The sequence below is a fragment of the Eutrigla gurnardus genome (assembly GCF_963514095.1).
Source record: "Eutrigla gurnardus genome assembly, chromosome: 20".
Lineage (NCBI taxonomy): Eukaryota > Metazoa > Chordata > Actinopteri > Perciformes > Triglidae > Eutrigla > Eutrigla gurnardus.
In genome coordinates, this window is record NC_139931.1 from 20287041 (window position 1) to 20309597 (window position 22557).

The 22557-nt window shown below is 45.1% G+C and overlaps 1 protein-coding gene across 2 annotated transcripts in view; it reads left to right on the top strand.

Annotated features, from left to right (window-relative positions):
- The first annotated feature begins 621 nt into the window (after positions 1–621).
- nbr1b (NBR1 autophagy cargo receptor b) overlaps positions 622–22557 on the top strand; it is a 29599-nt gene continuing 7663 nt past the window's right edge. The window contains exons 1-21 of one of the 2 annotated variants that reach the window (XM_084036214.1): positions 622–850; positions 3072–3134; positions 3506–3524; positions 5043–5065; positions 5986–6174; positions 7677–7754; positions 7840–8099; positions 8498–8623; positions 8797–9003; positions 9232–9391; positions 10187–10270; positions 10364–10549; positions 13785–13898; positions 14546–14621; positions 16831–16941; positions 18015–18185; positions 19018–19284; positions 20805–21015; positions 21228–21464; positions 21867–21946; positions 22257–22335. In XM_084036214.1, coding sequence (XP_083892340.1) covers positions 749–850; positions 3072–3134; positions 3506–3524; positions 5043–5065; positions 5986–6174; positions 7677–7754; positions 7840–8099; positions 8498–8623; positions 8797–9003; positions 9232–9391; positions 10187–10270; positions 10364–10549; positions 13785–13898; positions 14546–14621; positions 16831–16941; positions 18015–18185; positions 19018–19284; positions 20805–21015; positions 21228–21464; positions 21867–21946; positions 22257–22335 — 2843 coding nt within the window. In that variant the 5' untranslated portion in view covers positions 622–748. The remainder of the gene's footprint in view (positions 851–3071; positions 3135–3505; positions 3525–5042; positions 5066–5985; positions 6175–7676; positions 7755–7839; positions 8100–8497; positions 8624–8796; positions 9004–9231; positions 9392–10186; positions 10271–10363; positions 10550–13784; positions 13899–14545; positions 14622–16830; positions 16942–18014; positions 18186–19017; positions 19285–20804; positions 21016–21227; positions 21465–21866; positions 21947–22256; positions 22336–22557) is intronic. The other variant, XM_084036215.1, reaches the window with a different exon arrangement.

Here is a 22557-nt window from a genome sequence, read left to right on the forward strand (position 1 = left end):
CTGAAGTGTTATAAGTCTGTATGAAATGGACTTATGTGAACGGCTGCCAAAGGAAGATACTTAAAGTCCCCTGTGGAGTTTTTCAGTGATGTAATCTTATCTTCCTCCACAAGGTCTTCCATCATCACTGCCTTGAGACCCATCGTAGCACGCAACCCTCTCTGACATTACTGTTCTTACTGTTTCATATTAATCAATGAACAGATTTCATGATGTTATTCGATGAAATGAAAAGCACTATCATATTTTGTTACATTGGAATAAAAGAGGACTGGATTTTGATTACAGCCTGTAGTAGAGAATCTGACCTTGTCTACCTGGAACACCTGGTGAAGAAGCTGATGTCAGGTCAGATCTACTTTACTAATGCAGTCACTGATTATGGTATTGATCAAAATCTGCGTCATTGTTGGTACTTGTGGCAGCATTAGCTGGATCAAAGGAAGGCGGTGCTGCAGCTCTGGTGGGTGACAGCTGATGCTCTAGCGCCCTCCAGCGGCCATTCTCCGCGCCGCGCTGCTCTAATGTTTTTTTCCGCAGAAGTGGAAGTGTCGAGCTTTCTTCCGGGCACGTGGGGCTGAGTGGGCGTGCCCGCGACGCTGTTGTAAACACAATACGGCTAATCCCCGTCGGAGAAATCGCATCGAAGCGAGTTTAGCGAGATTAACCCGAGGAGGCTTCGTTGTTCGGGGAACGCGCTCCGTGTCCGGCGGGTGTAATATGCGTTAGGGCGCAGACCGGCGTCGCCATGGACTTCTACATCAATCTGAAGGTTAATTTCAGAGGAAATGCCAAAAATTTCCTTCTGTCGGGATCCGAGACCAAGAGCTGGGAGTCGATGGAGGCCATGGTAAGAGACTCACCGGGGCCCGTTCTGCATCACACCGATCACCGGGCCCGTTCAGCATCACGGCATCACACCGATCACCGGGCCCGTTTGGTCCGCCGCCGCATCTCCGAGCTGCTCGCACACACTCGGTTCTCGTCGCTGCTGGTCGGGATTGATGGTGACATTTTGCTAACAGCCGTCCGGCTCCAGAGATGCTACTAGAGAGATGCTGTTGACATGCTAGCTTTAGCATCAGGCATCGTTCGTCCTGAGACGCTGAAGCTGTGGGAGAGAGGACGGGACGGGGACAGAGAGAACAGGGCACGGAGGACAGGAAGGACAGAGGACGGGACCGGGAGGACAGGATGGGACATGGGGGGGCAGAGGACAGGATGGGACATGGGGGACAGAGGATGGGACGGGGGGCAGAGAGAAAGAGAGAGAGAGAGAGGGCACGGAGGACAGGAAGGACAGAGGACGGGACCGGGAGGACATGAGATACGGGGCAGAGGACAGTGGATGGGACATGGGGAACAGAGGGCAGGGAAGACCTAGGGGACAGAGGATGGGACAGGGAGTACAGGAGGCAGGGACTACAGGGGACAGGGGAGACAGGGAGTACAGGGGACAGAGAGTACAGAGGACAGGGACTACAGGGGAGACAGGGAGTACAGGGGACAGGGACTACAGGGGACAGGGACTACAGGGGAGACAGGGAGTACAGGGGACAGGGACTACAGGGGGCAGGGACTACAGGGGAGACAGGGAGTACAGGGGACAGGGACTACAGGGGACAGGGACTACAGGGGAGACAGGGAGTACAGGGGAAAGGGACTACAGGGGGCAGAGACTACAAGGGGCAGGGAGTACAGGGGACAGAGGATGGGCCAGGGAGGACAGGGACTACAGGGGACAGAGAGTACAGAGGACAGGGACTACAGGGGACACAGGGAGTACAGGGGACAGGGACTACAGGGGACAGGGACTACAGGGGAGACAGGGAGTACAGGGGACAGGGACTACAGGGGGCAGGGACTACAGGGGATACAGGGAGTACAGGGGAAAGGGACTACAGGGGGCAGAGACTACAAGGGGCAGGGAGTACAGGGGACAGAGGATGGGCCAGGGAGGACAGGGACTACAGGGGACAGAGGACGGGCCAGGGAGGGGAGTGCGTGGGACAGGGAGTACAGAGGATTTGGCCCCACAGCCAGTCCAGCATCAGGAAAGATGCCACAAAGAGATGCTAAATGACGGAGATGCTACATGAGCAGCTACATATAGAGCAGGTGCCCCGATCACAGGGGACACATTCTGTCACCGCAAATATTCTGCATGTATGTCGTGCATGAGGATGCTTGACTGAAAGTTTTGCTCATTTTCTGGATATTCCTCTAGATTATGATTTAGTTCTACAGAAGCATTTATTTTTCTCGGTGATTATATTGTTGCTGTGTTATAAGAAGCATTATTTACGTCTGCTTGGAGAGACAAACTATTCTTCTACGGTGTGGATTGAGAGGAGCCCCCAACATTGGCGTTCACATGATCTGGTCACAGAATTTGGTGTAACACCGGAACAAACCCGGTCTGGACCGACAGGCAGCCGGACTGCTGTTGTTACTACTAATAATAAATAAAATCACACGACATTCACAATTAAATCTGATTACAAATTTAGACTAACCCAAAGGCTTAGAGGTGAATGTCACACATGTTGTTCCTGTGTCCGAGGACAGTTATGTCTGCTACACTTCATTGTGCCTTATGACGTATCGTGGTTGTTAATTACATCGGAATATTGATAAAATATCATATACATAAAATGGTGGAATTCATTCAATCTTTTCCATGATTCTTTTGAATTGAGCCCCCCACAAATAAGGAGTCCAAATGTAAGAATCCAGCATACAAACATCATCTGAATGGGGTGATTTCACCCCTTGGTGACCTGACCAAAAAGTTGAGTTCTACTTTTGATGCCTAATCCATGATTGTCATATAGTCTTCTGTCTTCAAAGCATCTAGTCAATCTAAATATATAAGCCTTGCTCTAATTTTAGATTTTAATATTATCAGCATCATTTAGGTGTGTATTTTAATTTATGGCATAAAAAAGAGGGTTTACGTTGTCACGAGTCTGAGTTCATCCCAGTTGAAATAAAACTTCCACATGAACGCGTGTCTCTCTTCAGGTATGACACTATGATAATCCATATTTCTGCGTGTGTCTGGTGTGCAGGTGAAGCGCTCGTTCGGCCTCTGTAGTCTCCAGCTGACCTATTTCGACGAGGAGAACGAGGAGGTGAGAACCTCTTGTTTGTTACACTTCACACTGAGGCTGCAATATCAGCTCAAATCAATATCATGGTTCATTGTTACACTGTGTAATCAAAAGGCGTTTTTATGCAGAGAGTCTGCTGTAATCGTGGAGACACTGTCTGTTTAATATTTAGTACAAACCAAGGCTGAGATACCCTTGATGACATCACAATGGCATGGTGTTCTCTCAGGCTTGACAGAGCTCCTCCACAGCTGCAGAACACACACCTGTTTTCACTGTTTTCACCTGATGAGCAAATGCTCATTTCAATCCTGCAACTGTACCATCAAACCAGTAATATAGATACCACAGTGGAAACAGGTTTACATCAAGACTCTTCCTTTCTCTTCCAGGTGTCCATTAACAGCCAAGGTAAGAAATCGATCTGTCTGTCTGTCTGTCTGTGTAATATATATATATATATATGATATGACATGACATGATATGATATGATGAGATGATTCTTGATAAAATAATTATGGGCAAACATTGAGACTATGGCGGCCTAAATTAGACTATGGCGGTGCGCCATAGTCTATATATATATATATATACACACTCACCAGCCACTTTATTAGGTACACCTTGCCAGTACCGGGTTGGACCCCCTTTTGCCTTCAGAACTGCCTTTAATCCTTCGTGGCATAGATTCAACAAGGTAATGGAAACATTCCTCAGAGAGTTTGGTCCATATTGACATGATAGCATCACGCAGTTGCTGCAGATTTGTCGGCTGCACATCCATGATGCGAATCTCCCGTTCCACCACATCCCAAAGGTGCTCTATTGGATTGAGATCTGGTGACTGTGGAGGCCATTTGAGTACAGGGAACTCATTGTCATGTTCAAGAAACCAGTCTGAGTTGATTCGCACTTTATGACATGGCGCGTTATCCTGCTTGAAGTAGCCATCAGAAGATGGGTACACTGTGGTCATAAAGGGATGGACATGGTCAGCAACAATACTCAGGTAGGCTGTGGCGTTGACACGATGCTCACTTGGTACTAATGGGCCCAAAGTGTGCCAGGAAAATATCCCCCACACCATTACACCACCACCACCAGCCTGAACCGTTGATACAAGGCAGGATGGATCCATGCTTTCATGTTGTTGACGCCAAATTCTGACCCTACCATCCGAATGTCGCAGCAGAAATCCAGACTCATCAGACCAGGCAACGTTTTTCCAGTCTTCTATTGTCCAATTTTGGTGAACCTGTGCGAATTGTAGCCTCAGTTTCCTGTTCTTAGCTGACAGCAGTGGCATCCGGTGTGGTCTTCTGCTGCTGTAGCCCATCCGCCTCAAGGTTCGACGTGTTGTGCTCTTCTGCATACCTCGGTTGTAACGAGTGGTTATTTGAGTTACTGTTGCCTTTCTATCAGCTCGAACCAGTCTGGCCATTCTCCTCTGACCTCTGGCATCAACAAGGCATTTGCGCCCACAGAACTGCCGCTCACTGGATATTTTCTCTTTTTCGGACCATTCTCTGTAAACCCTAGAGATGGTTGTGCGTGAAAATCCCAGTAGATCAGCAGTTTCTGAAATACTCAGACCAGCCCGTCTGGCACCAACAACCATGCCACGTTAAAAGTCACTTAAATCACCTTTCTTCCCCATTCTGATGCTCTGTTTGAACTGCAGCAGATCGTCTAGACCATTTCTACATGCCTAAATGCAGTGAGTTGCTGCCATGTGATTGGCTAATTAGAAATTTGCGTTAACGAGCAGTTGGACAGGTGTACCTAATAAAGTGGCCGGTGACTGTATATATATATATATACACACATATGTATACATGTATGTACATATACACATATGTATACACATATGTATACATGTATTATTATTATATTATGTAATGTTAATGAATATTTCTGCTTGTATTCCAGTGGACTATGAGGAGGCATTGAAGGCAAGTTGATTTTCAGTTCCCTTCTCATGGTAAACATGGAAGTACTGTGCAGTACATTTTAGACATGTAGAGTAGGAGTAGAATGGACATCGTACTGTTTGCCAGTGTCACATGAATAAGGAAGATTGTTATGATGGATGGGTGGATGGGTGGATGGATGGATGAATGAATGAATGAATGAATGAATGAATGGGTGCATGGATGGATGGATGGGTTGATTGATTGGTACACCCGAGATGGTGGGAGTACATGAAACTATAGATGCTGTAGCTCACTACAACAGTTGCAGGGGCAAAGTCAACCTAAAAATGGGTGCCGCTGACTGTCCTACTAGGTTTATTTGAATGGGAAGGTCCTTTTCTACTCCTATTTCTATGATTTTAGCTCTGCCTACATTGTCTCTATACAATATGGAAAAGGTATTGGTGTCAATTTTGAGAGTTTGCCATGTACAATACCTCATATCAACAGATCATCCATTCATTTTCTGCCACTTATGTGGGTATGTTTGGGGATTCGGGTCGGGTTCTGGTTTTGTCTGGGTCAGGTCCGGGTTTAGTTCTTTTCAAATGCAATTGAAGACATTCTTTACAAAGCTGACTGGACGCATAGTCCGCATCCACACTTTTCTATAAAATAATTATATAAGTAGTAACAGTCAGTATGGTGGATGAAGTTAGGTCAAAAGTGAATCTTGGATCCAATATTCCCATAAACCCCCTCCAAAAACCCATTCTATGCACATAAAAAGCATTTTTAAATATTTACTTAAGTAATTCTGCTCTTGAATTAAATTAGTGAACAGGGTTATAACCCATGGGCTATTGGTTGTTTCAACTTTGTTACTTTGATTGCAATTTTCTCAGTTTGTGCCTAATCAATGGCAGCAGGTGACACTCGGCCGTTTACTTGTTTCCCAGAGTGCAGCAAGGCAGGGGAACCGACTACACATGAATGTGTACGAGACTCGGGGCCAGCCAGCGAGGGTCCCCACTACCAAGACGAGTGGAACAGAGCCCAAGAGGGGCTTCAGACCCCCGCAGCACTGTCCTTCTCTGGCCCAGGTTGTCAGCCGCAAAGTCCAGGCTGCAGTGCCAGAACAGGGCGTGGTAAGACCCCAACACACAGCGCTTCATGTTGGAGACTGTTTCCGTGACCTGAACGATGAAATACACACCATTTAAACACGTTGTATGATTAAGAATGCAACTTCAACTGCTAGTTTTAACATGAATCATGTGTAACTTATTATGGTCTACTATAACGTTAGCTGGCTTGTCAACAGCGCTGTTAGCACTGCTGTAGCTAGTTGATGCTATTTTAAATGCTGTAAAAGCTGTTTCAGGGCTCTGAGAATAGCACACAAACATACAATGTAGCTTCAAGCTGCTGGCTCTCATTATGATGTCATACATGCTAGCTGATGATAGCCACCTAGCAGTGTCCCCTCGTTGAGAGATGCTAGCCAAGCTAACGTACAATCCTGCGTCGTAGCATTGCTCGTTTTCATCTTCTTCTCAACTTGCTAGCGTTAGCGCAATGAGCTATACAACACAGCCTGCATAATGTGGGTTAATCGCTACGGCCAACTTGGTTGTAAGCTTAAAAATAACCCCACCAACCTCATCTTATGACCTTAACTTTTTTTCTTATTGAAAGTACATTCTCGTCTCGTCAGTATTACATATAAATGTAGCTACAGTCGCTATTTAACGACATCGGGGCCGTCTTGTCAACAGGAATAAAAGTCTTTGTTATTTAGTCTAGTTTTCATTGAGGAAATGAACATTACATGTAGGTTAATTGACGACTAAATGTGCCGTAGGTGTGAATGTGAGCGTCGGTGACGTTGTAAGGCATATTTTAGGGGGACTGGAGCTATCCCAAATAATTTGGCTTTTTATTTATTTTTTATTTTATTTTTTGTCTTTATGTTCAGAATAATCTCATAGTGATGAAAGGGTATACATATAGTTTTAGAAATATAGCATCTTAGTCTGTAGAAAGAATATACTTTGTTTGGGATTTTTGGATTTTACAGACACTGTATCCTCATTAGCTGCAATAAATACAGAATGAATACATATAAAATATAGTTATTTGGGTAAAGTTCATATTTATGTTGTCAGATTTCACTGTGACCTTTAAACCCAGTCTTGGTTTATTCTACTGTATACTTTATGACAGAATCCCACTCTGATTGAACCAATCTACAGGACAGTAGATAATTACAGTAGGTGTAATTAAAGTACATTCTTTAGACCTGCAGCTTCTCTAATGGAGAGAGGAATTAGATACTATGACTTTAAGTCACATTTACATAATCAGGTTCTAAGCATGCAGCTTTAATGTGTCTAAAAGTTACCATGACAACACTCTTGTGTTCAACACAAGAGAATGGAAGAAGACTGTTTTAACTTGTTACCAGCTGGACTTCTTCTCTGGTTGTTGTTCTAATACAGTACTACAAAGATGCTTCTCCTGGGGGCTAAGCCCCCCTGTCTATAAATCCTATTGACGTCCCTGGTGAGCGTGAATGGTCGTCTGTCTCGATGAGTCAGCTGGGATCGCTCCCATGTTTTATTAAATGACTATATCTTCTGTTGATCAGGTGATCTTAAAAGACATGAAGGGGACCAAAGAAGAAGACAAGACTCCTCCGGCCTGGTTCACCTCGTACATGGAGAAGGTAAGAACCACCTGATGGAGGCGATGGGCCTCGCTCAGCGCTAGTCTGGACACATGGACTGATGAGTCCCTCTTCATCCCTCCAGTTTAAGGACCAGGTGGTTCGTGAGGCGGTGGAGAAGATCTGCCGGGAGTTTTCTGGACAGTGCTGCATTCACAAGCCCCTGGGAGGAGGAGGGGGCGGGGCAACGGGAGGTGGGGGTGCTAGTGGGGAAGCAGTAGGGGGAGCTGAGGCCCAGCAGGTCCCTGAGGTTTCCTCCTCCACTCTGCCTGGAGCTCCATCCTCCTCCACGCCTCCCTGCTCCTCCTGCCGGGGCCAGACCACCGGAGGAGGCTACCAGTGCAGGTAACTGGCTATTATAAGTCTCTTCTAGGGCCAAAATATGGTTACGCGTATTCTGCTGTGATTGTAATGGATGAATACAGCCTCAATAAGTGACAAAGAATCAGGTTTTATTGAAATGCCACACATGGCATTTGCTGGTGTCATCATTTGCAATGAATAACTTTTGAACATGTGATAACAGTGATTTATGCGGTATATTTTTGTGTTTTTACAATATAATATTTAGCTTTAATACATTCATTAGCCTGATATCACTATTATTATTATTATTATTATTATTTATATTTTGTACCTTTTTTTTAAAAGAAATGCCCCCTCTATGTTTGTGAGATTTTGGGGAAGGATAAGCAGTTTGTATTCCTTTTTGAAAGGTGCTTCTCCTCCTCCCTCTCTCTCAGTGTGTGTACGTCGTGTACGCTGTGCGAGCCCTGCAGTTTCTCCCACGATCCCAGTCACAACCTGGTCCGAGCCAGGACTCCTCTGTCCATCCCAGAGCACGGGTCACCTGCCCCAGACCACAGCAGGTATCACACGTCATCTCCTTACAGTGACTTAGGGATCATGAACCTTTTTATTATTTATTTATTATTTAACACATGAGCAATAAGGTTAACAGCCTGGTGTTAAGAGTGGCACTTACAGACGGGGGTCGTTGTCAAGATGTCACACCGGCTCAAACCCGGCTGTCCTTTCTCAGATTCTACAGGCGAGGCGACCGCAGTTTCCGGAAGGCGGAGAAGCAGCGGCTGAAAGCCGAGAAGCGCTTGCTGAAGGCCGAGGTCAAAGAGATCCGGAAACAGCTGAGAATGGAGAGGCGGGGCATACAGTGGAGCTCCACCCATAGAGATGGAAGCTCCTCCCCTGTCCTTCTGCAGCCTCGAGCCACCCAGCACAGCAGCCCCGAGTAGGTTACTAAATATAACATGCTCCAAACTAGATTTAAAAAATGAAATGCATAAAATGATAAACTAAATGGTGGCACCTACTTGAGGGCCATGGGGGTACAACAGAGGGAACGTTATGGAACCACTGTTGTGGGTTAGTCTGGGTACGTGTTTCATATCTACTGGAACGTCCAAGAAATAATAACTCAAGATGGATGCATGTTTATTTAACTTTCATTCTTGCCCAGGCGTCCAAAGCGTCCCTGCCCCCTGGTGGTTCCAGCCATGACGGCTGCATTTCTGGACGAGAACCTTCCTGATGGAACCCGACTGCGTCCTGCGACAAAGTTCATCAAGTACTGGAAGATGAGGAACACTGGAACCATCTGCTGGAGCGCTGACACGAAGGTCTGCTGTGTTCCACGCTACACTTTCCTCTCGGGTCACTTCAATAAAAAAGGGGTTTATCCTCTTGGGATAGCACAAGTATGTAGAGCAAGTTGGTGCTGGATGGATTAAGAAGAATTACAGGAAAATAAATGTAGTGTCTACAATGGAAATGGTCATCAATTGGTTTGCTTGATATCATATCTTAGGCTGCGTTCACAGCAAATATGAAGCAAATTCACCAACAGTAGTTAAATAAGAGTAGTTAGCTTGTCAGACAGACCTAACAAAGCATGACTTCAGACTTTTTACTAATCACCATCATTATGGTGTTATTTCAGCATCCTTTTTATCAGTTTATTGCTATTAAATGACAGCTAAATAGTAAACCAGCCAATGTGTGTCTTGTTAGATCCAGTGAATCCAGCTTGGTGAAATTCACGGATGTTTTTTGATGGTTACGTACCAACATTTGTAGTCACCAGAGGATGTATCTTTAACCTTTTCCCTCCAATATGGATGATGCTGGACATCTTTGAGTAAAATGTCTCAGCTATTATGTAATGGCTTGCCGTATATTTTGGTTCCCAAACAATGTTTTTACACCTGGGCCAAGTTAAGGATGCTCCTTCATTTAGGAATAGTTAGATAGCTGCCTGGAGGCGAAAGGCTAAATATTACATTTCACTTTGCTTGACCCCTTGTCCATTTAATTGGAGCTTTAATTCAACAACTTAATTTCTTGCCCTTTGTTTCATACTGATTTTTAAATGAACTACCACTGATAATTAATGTTTCTTGTTTTGCTTCCTGCAGCTGAAGTTCATGTGGGGAAACCTGGCGGTCGGCTCTGGCGACCGTTGGAGGGAAGTGTCGGTTCCCTTTCTGCAGCCAGGACAGGTGAGAGGGACGTTATCATTGTCGTACCAACCTTCTAGGTTGTGTTATACACACCTTCACTGCTTCCTTCACACGTGTTGTCCATGTGCCCAGGTCGGCATCGTGAGCGTAGCGCTGTGTGCGCCTGCCGTGGAGGGCTCCTACACCTCCCACTGGCGTCTGGCCCACGCCGGAGAGCAGTTCGGCCCCAGGGTCTGGTGCAGCATCGTGGTCGATCCTCTGGCCCCAGCACCCATGATGGCTGATGGGATACTGGTGTCACCATGCGTCACGCCACAGGTAGAACCAACATGGTGGATGAATGGAAGTGAGAATCTCATGCTGGAAATGAATGTGTAGATACAAATAAGTGTGATAATTAGGCAATAGCATCCCAATATTCATCGATAGTTTTGTTAAACGGTACCATCAGGCACCAACCAAATGATTTCAGTCCTACCTGGGATTGAAAAACTTTGAAGAATATGTCGCCAAATATCGGTGCTTTAGGATATTTGCACCATTTTCTTAAAAGCAGAGAAAACAAGACATTAATTCAGCTAAAACAGATCCTCGTTGTTCACCATGAAGTTTGCAGGAAGTGATGTAACGTAGCCGCCGGTGCATTTCACGTGGAGTGTTCACCACACCAAACTCGATTTAGAAAAACAGCCTTTTAGAAGCTAGATAGCATGTCAGCAAACAGTCATCAACCAGCTTTAGACATGATAGAAAGTGACCTATGTGTGGTGGATGTGATTCATGCCGATGTGAAGAGTGGTTTATGTGGATTTGGAAATGGGACTCATAATTATTATCTGGAAAATCAATTGATAAATATTTGAAGAAAAATAAATTCAAGTTATGTCAGGTGGTAGAAGGAGTGTTTGATTAATGTCTTTTGATGTTGCCAACATGTTGGTTAACCTCTTGTCATTCACAAAGACAGGCTGTTTACATTAACAACAAGAAAACAAAAGGTAACATAGTCAACTATTTGGAGTACAGAAATGAGCTGTAGTTATCAAGGCTAGAAACATAGTACGAATAGGCTAAGAGGTTTTCCTTCACACAAAGGTATTCAAAGTATCAGAATCGGTATAGAAATGTGCAAATGGTACCCGGCCAGATTGAACTCTCCTGAGTTCTGTTGGACCTGTATCCAATGGCAACCTGTGATCTGGATCCAGAGGCTTCAGGCTTCGGGCTCCTGATACAGGTGTAGGATAGTAAGGGTTAATACCTAATGGTACCTACGTAAACTGTGTATGTAAGGAAATTATTATATTAAAATATGTATATCAATGTATATTAATCTACAATTTTAATACCTGCTCTCGTAAAAGGGGCACCATCTGTTGGTCAGACAGAACTTTATAGAATTCACGTTAATGACTCTAATGACCACTTATTCCTTAATTCACAATTAATCAACGTCTTTTAATAAATCAGTCTCATTTCCTTAGATCATAAGTTCTTGAAATAGGGATCTTTGTATTCTGCACAGAAGAAATATCCACGGACAACGACTTTATGCTTTAGGTGAATTTATTGATTAACTAGGGATTAAACAAAAGTGAATAAAACAATAACAGATGTAATAAACAAAACACCAATACAACGCCAGAAATATAACTGGAAATGTGATTAACAGCTCATCTAGCACGTTTGGCGATAAAGGCGAGTGTGTTCTTTCTAAGAATTTGGACTCCTTAGTAAGAGGAAAAGTGAATAATGGGATAAGTGACCTCACAGATATTAGATATTAACAGACGCTATACTTAGTTTCACCCTGCAACTCGGTCATTACTGTTGAATGCGGACTCGGTCTTACTTTGGGACGCTTCTTCTCGGCTTACTGAAACTCCAAGCGGTCGCTATTCAGTCTGTGACGTAGACCCGGAGGGATCTTCCTTGCCGTGGACCGAGGGAACCGTTAGCGCCGATCTGCGGTAGTTTCATAGCGGGCGTCCGTCTTTGCCATAGTCCGTCTTAGTTCAACAGCTGTCTTCTCCTTGAGTTCGGCCAGGTGGCTTAGGTATAAGCGTAAGTCAATATGCCAAATCTTTGCGGCCGCCGGTTGAGTTAGCATTGATCAAAAGACTTGCGTAAAAAGGAAAACTAAAAATACAAAAATGAGGAATCTAACGACGAGCGAATTACTCTAATAAAAGGAGTAAAAATTGGGAACTAAGAAAAGTACGAACTTAAAGAGGGTGATGAGAGGTAAGAGAAGACCGGATGGCCAGCGCCTGGTGGCACGAGCGGGGAGGCCAGAGCCGGGGGGGCAAAGCCAGGAGGGCAGAGCGCCCGGACGCCAGAAGCTTGGAGGGAAGAACGCGCAAAGCTCGCTACTAGTGTCTGTGACACGCAGCTTTTATGCTGACCGAGGGGGCGTGTCCAGGAGGGACCCGTTCGAGTTACAGTCTGAAATCTTTGTGATTTAAACTGTTAAACAAAACGAAATGCAATCCTATGACTAGAACGTTTGAACACCATCTCGCCGTTATGGTCAAAGTTGGCACAAAGAATGAACAAATGAAACATGAACTGTAAACATTTCTCTGTACAAATCATTTTTGGTAGAGTTCAAAGGATCCAACACATACAATGCAAACCTATCAAGCTAGCCCAAACAAGTTTGGTAACTTAGTAAGCATTTTGTCCTTGGTGATGCGGGCAGAATAATGAGCAAACATATTTTCGTCTGACTGCGTGAGTGCAGTAGTTATGTCCATTACAATGATCATGTTCATTTTTAGCAATTTTGGTAACTTCTCTGTTCTTCGTCGTAGAACAACGGGACGTTCGCCCGTATGCTTATAATTCCTCAATGATTATTATGGATGGTTTTAAACTAATATTAAACACATATCTCATCCTTTTCTTGAATTGGTCAAAATGTGAACATGATTTCCTGCAGAGTTCATGTGACCTCTCTCTGCATGCCAGCAGACCAGGTCATTAGTTTATGACTCCCAAGAGGGGAGGAAGGGGTCTTCACCATGCCTTGGGAGCAAATGGTGAGGAAGAGATATGGTGTTATCCTTTATACTTCAATCGAGGCTCTCTGTCAAACAAAGGTGTTAATCAGTTTCCAGATGTGTTTAGGTGCCTCAAAGTCTGGTGACTCTGAAGGTCTGGTCCTCCTTGTTCGGGGGTGCGTGGAGATCTTGTAGATGCTCTGATTTAAGGGTTCGTAAATACTCTAACCGAGCCATAAAGAGGACTCACACTTCCTCCAACTGGTCTGAAGGAGAATGTTTACTCATCTGCTATGAGGGGACCTTAGTCTGTATATCTTTCAAAGGTGAATAGTTCATCTTTCGTTCGTTGAGAAGTCACATCCGAGAATCGTGGGGCTGTAGCCCCTACACAGGCCACTCTTTTGTTCCCCAACATGGTCATGTGGCAAGACTATCTTCAGCTCCACAGTTAGACCCTTCTATGAACAAACACGCACACAAAGAGCCATACTGTAGATGTGGTGAACTGTGTACAGTATGGAAGTTTAAAGGTGTGACTTGGTCTGCAGGGGAAGAACCCGGTGGCGAAGGATGGAAAAGCCTGTGCAGCGAGGGAGCAGCCGTTAATGTCCGTGGACCAAGAGGAGTACTACATCCCGTCTGTGGACCTGCTCACCGCACAGGTAATGGAACCAGAGAGATTCCCTCACTCCTCACTGTTTAGTGAGTTGCAGTGCTGTCCGACATGTCGTGACAATCATTATCCCCGATATAGTGGCTAAAAGCTTCCCACAATTCATCTTGTCTGACTGAGCGTTATGTACCATCGTGCATTTCTCTGAAGGAAATATGACACAGACGAGAACAGAGAGATGGAGACAAATCTTTGAAAATAATCAAATGAATGTGAAAAGAGCGTCACAACAGAGACAGTCACAGAGTACTTTGCATTTGATTATTCATTTTCTAAAATACTCTTATTTCCTCCACATTGACAACGGCTCCGTGTCCTTTCATTCTTACCTTTCACAATAAAAGCCCATGACAAACAATTGGCATCGCTGCTTACCAGAAGAACTTAGATTCACTCAACTCAACGAAAGAGCTATTCGTTGAGCTATTTTTATTACATGAACACATGTCTATATTTATTATGGATGCTCCATCAGCCTCTTATCTGACAACAGCAGTGACCTGAGTCATGTCCCAAAGATGAACTCAATACAGTCCTCTAAAAAAAATCGATTCATCATGAGCATGTTTTAGTCCTCCTACATTTCCCATAATGCCGCTCAAATCCATTGTAATCCGCCGCCTGTTGATCTCTCAGGATCTCCTGTCTTTTGAGCTGCTAGACATCAACATCGTCCAAGAGTTGGAGAGTGTCCCAAACAACACGCCTGCTGGTGAGGAGACTTCTTGTGGTTTCTAGTCGGTGGTGGTTGTTTAAAGAGTAACTGAACCGCAGGATGTTGGCTGAAGTGCCTCTAGAAAGTGAAAAAATATAAACATGTGCAGGGGGAGAGACATTGGTCATTTGCTCATTTTCATAACCAGCGTAGCGTCACGATCACAGCAGAGGCCCCTTCTCTCTTTACTGAGAACGTGGTGACTCAGTGTTACTGTTAGTCCTGAGGTAACTTTTGTTGTGATATGAGCCTATAAATAACATTGAATTGAATTACAGTCCTCTACATAGTCCTCTACGTAGTCCTCTACGTAGTCCTCTACATAGTCCTCTACATAGTCCTCTATGTAGTCCTCTACGTAGTCCTCTACATAGTCCTCTGCGTAGTCCTCTACGTAGTCCTCTGCATCGTCTTCTAAATAGTCCTCTACATAGTCCTCTACATAGTCCTCTACGTAGTCCTCTGCATCATCTTCTAAATAGTCCTCTACATAGTCCTCTACGTAGTCCTCTGCATCGTCTTCTAAATAGTCCTCTACATAGTCCTCTACGTAGTCCTCTACGTAGTCCTCTACATAGTCCTCTACATAGTCCTCTAAATAGTCCTCTACGTAGTCCTCTGCGTCGTCTTCTACATAGTCCTCTACATAGTACTCTACGTAGTCCTCTACATAGTCCTCTGCATCGTCTTCTAAATAGTCCTCTACGTAGTCCTCTACATAGTCCTCTACATAGTCCTCTACATAGTCCTCTACATAATCCTCTAAATAGTCAACTACATAGTCCTCTACATAGTCCTCTAAATAGTCCTCTACATAGTTCTCTACATAGTCCTCTGCATAGTCCTCTACGTGTCCTCTACATAGTCCTCTACATAGTCCTCTACGTAGTCCTCTACATAGTCCTCTACGTAGTCCTCTGCATCATCTTCTAAATAGTCCTCTACATAGTCCTCTACGTAGTCCTCTGCATCATCTTCTAAATAGTCCTCTGCATCATCTTCTAAATAGTCCTCTACATAGTCCTCTACGTAGTCCTCTGCATCATCTTCTAAATAGTCCTCTACATAGTCCTCTACATAGTCCTCTACGTAGTCCTCTACGTAGTCCTCTACATAGTCCTCTACATAATCCTCTAAATAGTCCTCTAAATAGTCCTCTACATAGTCCTCTACATAGTCCTCTGCATCGTCTTCTACATAGTCCTCTACATAGTCCTCTACATAGTCCTCTACGTAGTCCTCTACATAGTCCTCTACATAGTCCTCTACGTAGTCCTCTACGTAGTCCTCTGCATCGTCTTCTAAATAGTCCTCTACATAGTCCTCTACATAGTCCTCTACGTAGTCCTCTGCATCATCTTCTAAATAGTCCTCTACATAGTCCTCTACGTAGTCCTCTGCATCGTCTTCTAAATAGTCCTCTACATAGTCCTCTACATAGTCCTCTACGTAGTCCTCTACATAGTCCTCTACATAGTCCTCTACGTAGTCCTCTACATAATCCTCTAAATAGTCCTCTAAATAGTCCTCTACATAGTCCTCTACATAGTCCTCTGCATCGTCTTCTACATAGTCCTCTACATAGTCCTCTAAATAGTCCTCTACGTAGTCCTCTGCGTCGTCTTCTACATAGTCCTCTACATAGTCCTCTACGTAGTCCTCTACATAGTCCTCTGCATCGTCTTCTAAATAGTCCTCTACGTAGTCCTCTACGTAGTCCTCTACATAGTCCTCTACATAATCCTCTAAATAGTCAACTACATAGTCCTATAAATAGTCCTCTACATAGTCCTCTACATAGTCCTCTGCATAGTCCTCTACGTAGTCCTCTACGTAGTCCTCTATGTAGTCCTCTACATAGTCCTCTACGTAGTCCTCTATGTAGTCCTCTACATAGTCCTCTACGTAGATGGATCAGATCAGCTCAATAGACAAATGCAATTGTCATAGCTTGGATTCAACCAGTAGAGGGCAGTCACTGTATATTTACAACATAATATGTAGAATGCTTTGCATTTAAATGTCCGCCAACAAAGCTGATCCTTTTTAGTATCAATGACGCAGATGTCTGATTTGACAGCAGACATTGGGACAATAAAACGCCTCATTGACGTACACAGTGGTTGTAATTACAAATCAACCAACCAGTCAGTGGAACGTGTCAGTAACGGTCTGGACCTGACTCCCGTTTGTCTTCTCCACCCAGACATGACTCCATGCATGTCCCCTCTGCCCCAAGATGGCCATCTGCAAGACAAGGGCAGTCCCTCTTTGGGTCTCATCCAAGAAGAGACCGAAGGCATCACCAGCATCATGGGTAAATTAGTTTTCTATTCAAAGGTTTTGCTTTTTAAGGTTTTGTTGAGAAGTTGTTAAATGAAAGAAAGTCTAAAGACGGAGCCAAGTGAACTGATTTCAAAGTTGGAATTTATCTGAATCAATCTATTAAAACCTATATGACACCTAGTGAAACCTACTTACACTTAAATTGAAGCGTTATTGATATTGCAGAGCCGTCCACCAGTGTATGTTATGAGTGTTGTTGTCCCTACCACATTGCATTGTGGGATATTGATGCCATGTTTGTTTGGATACTGTAATATTTCACCAGAAACAGCATGTGAATCACATACTATTGGTTTCATACTACGGTTTCGGACATATATACTTGCATGTGTACTGTTTAATAAGAGTAGGAGGAAGAGTAAAAGCAGGAAAAGGAGTAGGATGTAAGAGTGAAATTAGGAGTAAGAGTAGCAGTAGGAGTAAGAGAAGAAGAAGGATGTAACAGTGAACGTAGGAGTCAGAGTAAGAGTAAGAGTAGGAGTAGGACGAGAAAGTAGGAGTAGGAGCAACAAAGCAACTTTGTTTGCGATTGAAGAGTCGTGTAAATATGCGAGACGAGCAAAAGTTCCCCTTTCACCATTGTTTTGAAGCCTCGGGCTAATCAGATTTCTGACGCTCATTGAATATGTCACATGGCCTGCGGTGCCGAACCCCCCTGTGTTTCCGTAAAGCTGTGATGTTTTGTAAAAAGAGACACACGTTACGCTGCAAAGCAGTTATTTATAAACGCCGATCGCTGCATATTTTTGACTCTCCTTTCCGTGATCATTGCAGAATCTTCCGTGTAAAAAGGCCGACCGTTTTATTTGGGAGGGTCTGCTGTGGCAAGTGCGACATCTAGTGGTTAAAGTCGGTATACCGATCCGGTGTTTGGCTTAATACCAAACCGGTTTGAAAATGTTGAAAACCGGCCCAAGCCTAAATTCTTCCTGTGTACCACTGGGCATATTTGGCTCTCGTTGGCCCTCGTGGTCAGCAGGAGTTGTAATGATAAGTGAGGGCCCCGGTCTGCCAAACATTGATCCACCTGTTGTTGGTCCTCAGATGTCCCCCATGGGGCGGGCTCAGGAGCGGAGGGGGGTGGACTCCCGGCTCAGGAGGAAGGGGAGGACGACATCAGCGGGACTCAGTTTGTTTGTGAGACTGTGATTCGTTCAATGACCCTGGAGGAGGCCCCTGACCACACCCCTCTAAGACGGTCACACCCAGGGGCAGGTAAACATGAGTCAGCAGGGTTTACTCTTGGTTGTGAATAAGTGATTGAAATAATCTCGCATTGTGAGAATGTAAATCCCTATTTCTTCTTTGAATTACATTTCACACGGACCTATGATAGTAGCTCACATTAGTCCAGAGACCAGACCAGACTATGTGGAGGAACCAGAGACTGTCTGTGGTCCCCCAGAGGTCTAGATAGTAGCTCACATTAGTCCAGAGACCAGACCAGACTATGTGGAGAAACCAGAGACTGTCTGTGGTCCCCCAGAGGTCTAGATAGTAGCTCACATTAGTCCAGAGACCAGACCAGACTATGTGGAGAAACCAGAGACTGTCTGTGGTCCAAACAACAAGGTCTCTACTGTATTTATTTCTGTGTTGATGGAACAGCTACAATGTTAGCATAGCTAGCACCCATCAACCAGACTCCATTCAGAAAACAAGCATTTTTATCCAAATTTGTTAGCTTGTCGTCTTGCAGACAGACCTAACAAAGCATGACATTACATTTTTTGTGCGGTTAATTCAATATTTTTTTCTTCATACATAAATATATATATTTTGAACTGATGTTTGTGTAATTGACAAAAGCAGCGCAGATCTACTCCTTCTATTCTTACCTTTCACAATAAAAGCACAAGACATATAATATTTGCAGGTGAGTATTTCTGGTCTGTTGGTCACACCCCTGGTGTGTAAAGGTTTAGATTGGAAGTATTTTAGATTGGACTCTTTATGCTGCCTGCAGCTGCATGTGTTTGCATGTATGTGAAATAAAAAGCATTACAGCACCAGCACCTTTATCTAACAGTGGACTGTTTTCCTTCAGTGGTGAGTCCGGCTACTCAGTCTGTCAGCTCCTCCTCCTCCTGTGTGATGAGTAAGAGCGAGGAGAGCCCAGACGGCAGCCCCAGAACCTCCAAAGCCCCACTGAAACCAGCGGCCACACTGAAGGCCTCCCTCCCTCCCCCGTTGAAGGCCTCTCTGCCCGCTCCACTGTCTGTGGCTCTGGCCCCGGGACCCGGCCCCAGCTCGGCGCCGACCCTGCTCCTTGCTCCGCCCACGTCCTCCACTGTCCAGGAGCATGCAACCGCAGGTGACGGCAGAAAACAGAGCAGTCGAGCTGAGATCCCATTTCACATAAGATCATGATTCTGATGACATGACTAGACTCCACTTGACTTGCTGCTTAACTTTGACTTTAAAGGTAAAGGACCCTATTTAAGCGATCTATAGTGCATGCTCTTAAGTGCCTGGTCCAACTCCCCTTTTACTAGTCAAAGGACTTCATCATCTCTGAATGAGTCATAGGTGTGTTTTGGGGCATAACATGAATCAGTTCGCCTATACTTTTCTAGCAGTTAAAGTGTTGTTTCTAAAAAAGCCCTTCATCTGCACGTGTGCACAAATACCAGCCTTAAACAAAATGAATATGCTGTGCACAAGAATCATATTAGGATTTATTACATTATTGTATTGGGCACTATGTTTAGTACTTGTTGCTGTCCATTGACAGGGTGCTGAATGAATGTGGCTGTGGCATATTGAGAAGGCATGTGGTCCTCGGTCGGTGGACCCTCCCCGGTCTCAAGCCCCCCCCCCCCCCCCCCCCACCAACAACGTCATTTAAACACTCTGAGCAGCATCTAAATGTCGGCATGTTACGTGTTCCTACGCCAGAATCCGTATTCCAACAGACTCTCCAGAATTGACAGGATCAGGATGTTTCGGTTTTAACGGTGACCGTGTTAACTGGTGACTCTCAGCTGGTAGTAACTTCAGTAAATGGTTGACGTAGATCATAAACACAGACGTATTTATAATGGATTGAAGGCTTTTCTGAGGACACCGACAGCTGCCTTAACCGCTAGCAACCACTGACAAGAGGCACCAGTTAACACGGTCACTGGTTCAACACGAACACTGGCAGCTTCTATAAACCTGTTGATCACCACTGAACTTTTAGTAAAAGTCTCCCTCCTGGTGCGTGACATTCTGTATCCAGCAGCTTGAATGCACATTTATTTTTTGTGTCCTTTTACAGATTTATTCTTTCCTGTGACTCCATACATGGTCATTTACAGTGACATAAGAGACATAAACCACTAATATCAACCTTTCGTCCATAAGCAGTAAAGCCCACCCCTTAATTCATTCGATTGGCTGCCTGTGCCGATAGTGACATTGATTGATGCTGAAAAGTTGAGAATATTAATTATTAATAATAATGTACATCTATGTGTAAAAAAGAGAGTGGTAGACGATGGTTTTGCAGATAATCCTGGTCTCGGCCTAATCTGACCCCCATCAGTTGCTCAGTCCACCCTATCATTTCACTTCTGGTTTTGAAAAAAGGTGGCGGTGGTTGTTCCGACCGCCAAGATGGCGAACTTGAAGCTTCAAACTGTCAGTCCACAAACCAATGGCTGAAGTCTGGTGACTATGTCCAATTTCACGCCATCCCACTCATTACGTCCGCCACGGCCGTTGACCACCTGTAAAGCATCTGCAGCCACGACCTCGCCCAAAGAGTTCATGGCAGTCGTTGTGATGATGCAGAAATGTAAATGTGAGCCGTGCTGTCTGAGAGCCTTTGTTCTGTTGATCCCGACGCAGCTGAAGGGGAGGAGGCCCACGTGGAGACGGTCTGTGTGGAGTCGGGGGGGAAGGAGAGAGAGACGGGGCCGGGGGAGGGGAAGGAGAACGAGGGAGAGGAGAAGAGAGACGGGACGAGGAGTCGCTCCTCCTCCACCTCCTCGGAGGATTACATCATCATCCTCCCTGACTGCTTCGACACCAGTCGGCCACTGGGGGAGTCCATGTACAGGTGTGTGACTTCTAAGCTCGCTGCTAACGGCAGCTGGCCGCTAAGTTATTGTTATTTACCTATAAAGCCTCTTTGCATCAGTCAAACAGGGTGCCAACCCCCATGAAGGAGCATGAGGCCGCAGGGCCGTGTGCACACCTAACTAGGGGCCTCCAAAAGGGCCACTGGTGGATGTATGTTTTTAACATTGCCCATGTCTTGTCCCATTTCAGCTCTGCTATGTCCCAGCCTGGTGACCTCCCAGCCAAAACTCCCACAGACCCAGAAACCCCATCTCCCGATCCCCAGGAGGGGGAGCTGGGTGAGGCGGATGACGTGGCGGCGCCGCCAGGGATGGGGGTGTCGGGCACCAGCAGTGCCAACGATATGCTTTGTACGTCTCAGACGCTGGATGACGAGCCTCTGACTCCTGAAGTGGTTGCACCTCCGCAAGCCGCTGTCACACCGAGGTCAGTACGGAGGGTGGGATCCCTCACATATCACAATACCATAAAAAAGGCTAAAGTGCTCTCGAGTATCTCACTTAATATACAACCATTTCCTCTTCTGGTCATTGCAGCTTTGATGTTTTAATCTTCATGTCATAGTTATTTTAAGCCAAACATGATGTTTTTTACTAAATCCAACTGTTGGGGCGTCACAAGCCACGAGTGTGAGTCTGGACTACTTCTATGGCATCGGGTTTAGGTTAAAAGTCGTGCACGGATTCACCTGCCGCCATTAGAACAGTCAGCTGCAGCTCTGCACTGAAAAACATCTGTTTGTTGGTTTGTTTTAAGCGGGGTGGCTTTGGAGTGGCTTAGTGTTTGTTGTAAAAACTTGACAAAGGTCTTGCTCTTGATGTCGTGCAGTCCAGGGAGCAGTGGAGAAACCGATGTGGACCCTGACGGAGACGGAGCAGAGGGCTGTGAACTGTACCAAACAGAGGACGGTAAGCATATTGCTACATCGCTACCAGGGCGGGTCTCCATACTGGAGGCCTTTAAGATATCCACTGTAATAAACCAGTGCTAAGTAGTATCCAAACTTCTCCACTCCAGAAAAGCTAAAGAACCATGGTTTGGTTCTGACTTTCAGGTGTGTAACAGCCCAAAGAGTCTTCAGCCATCGCAGCACGGCATACCCTGTCCTCCTTCATGCACATGCCGATGTGTTCATGGATGTTGGGAGATATAAATGTGAATAGGCGTATACTTTATTTTAAAATGTGGATGACAATGCAACGCTTTGTTGTACCACAGCCTCCGGTCCTGAACAGACTCAGATGGATGATACTGAAGCTACTGAAGACACCGAGGAGGGCGACCCTGAGGACCCCAGGTCTCACACACTCTCATACACTCTCACATTCAGAAGTCATATCGTTCTGCTGGCTGCACCAAGGCCCCTACCTCACTAAATCTCACCTGTTGTATAAAGGGTAATATCACAATATCTTGCCCACAATAACGATGATTCGGGGTGGGAATCTTTGGGTGTCTCACGTGGATTCCAATTCTTGAGGTCGCATTTCGATTAAAAAAATCCCTATTCACGATTCAA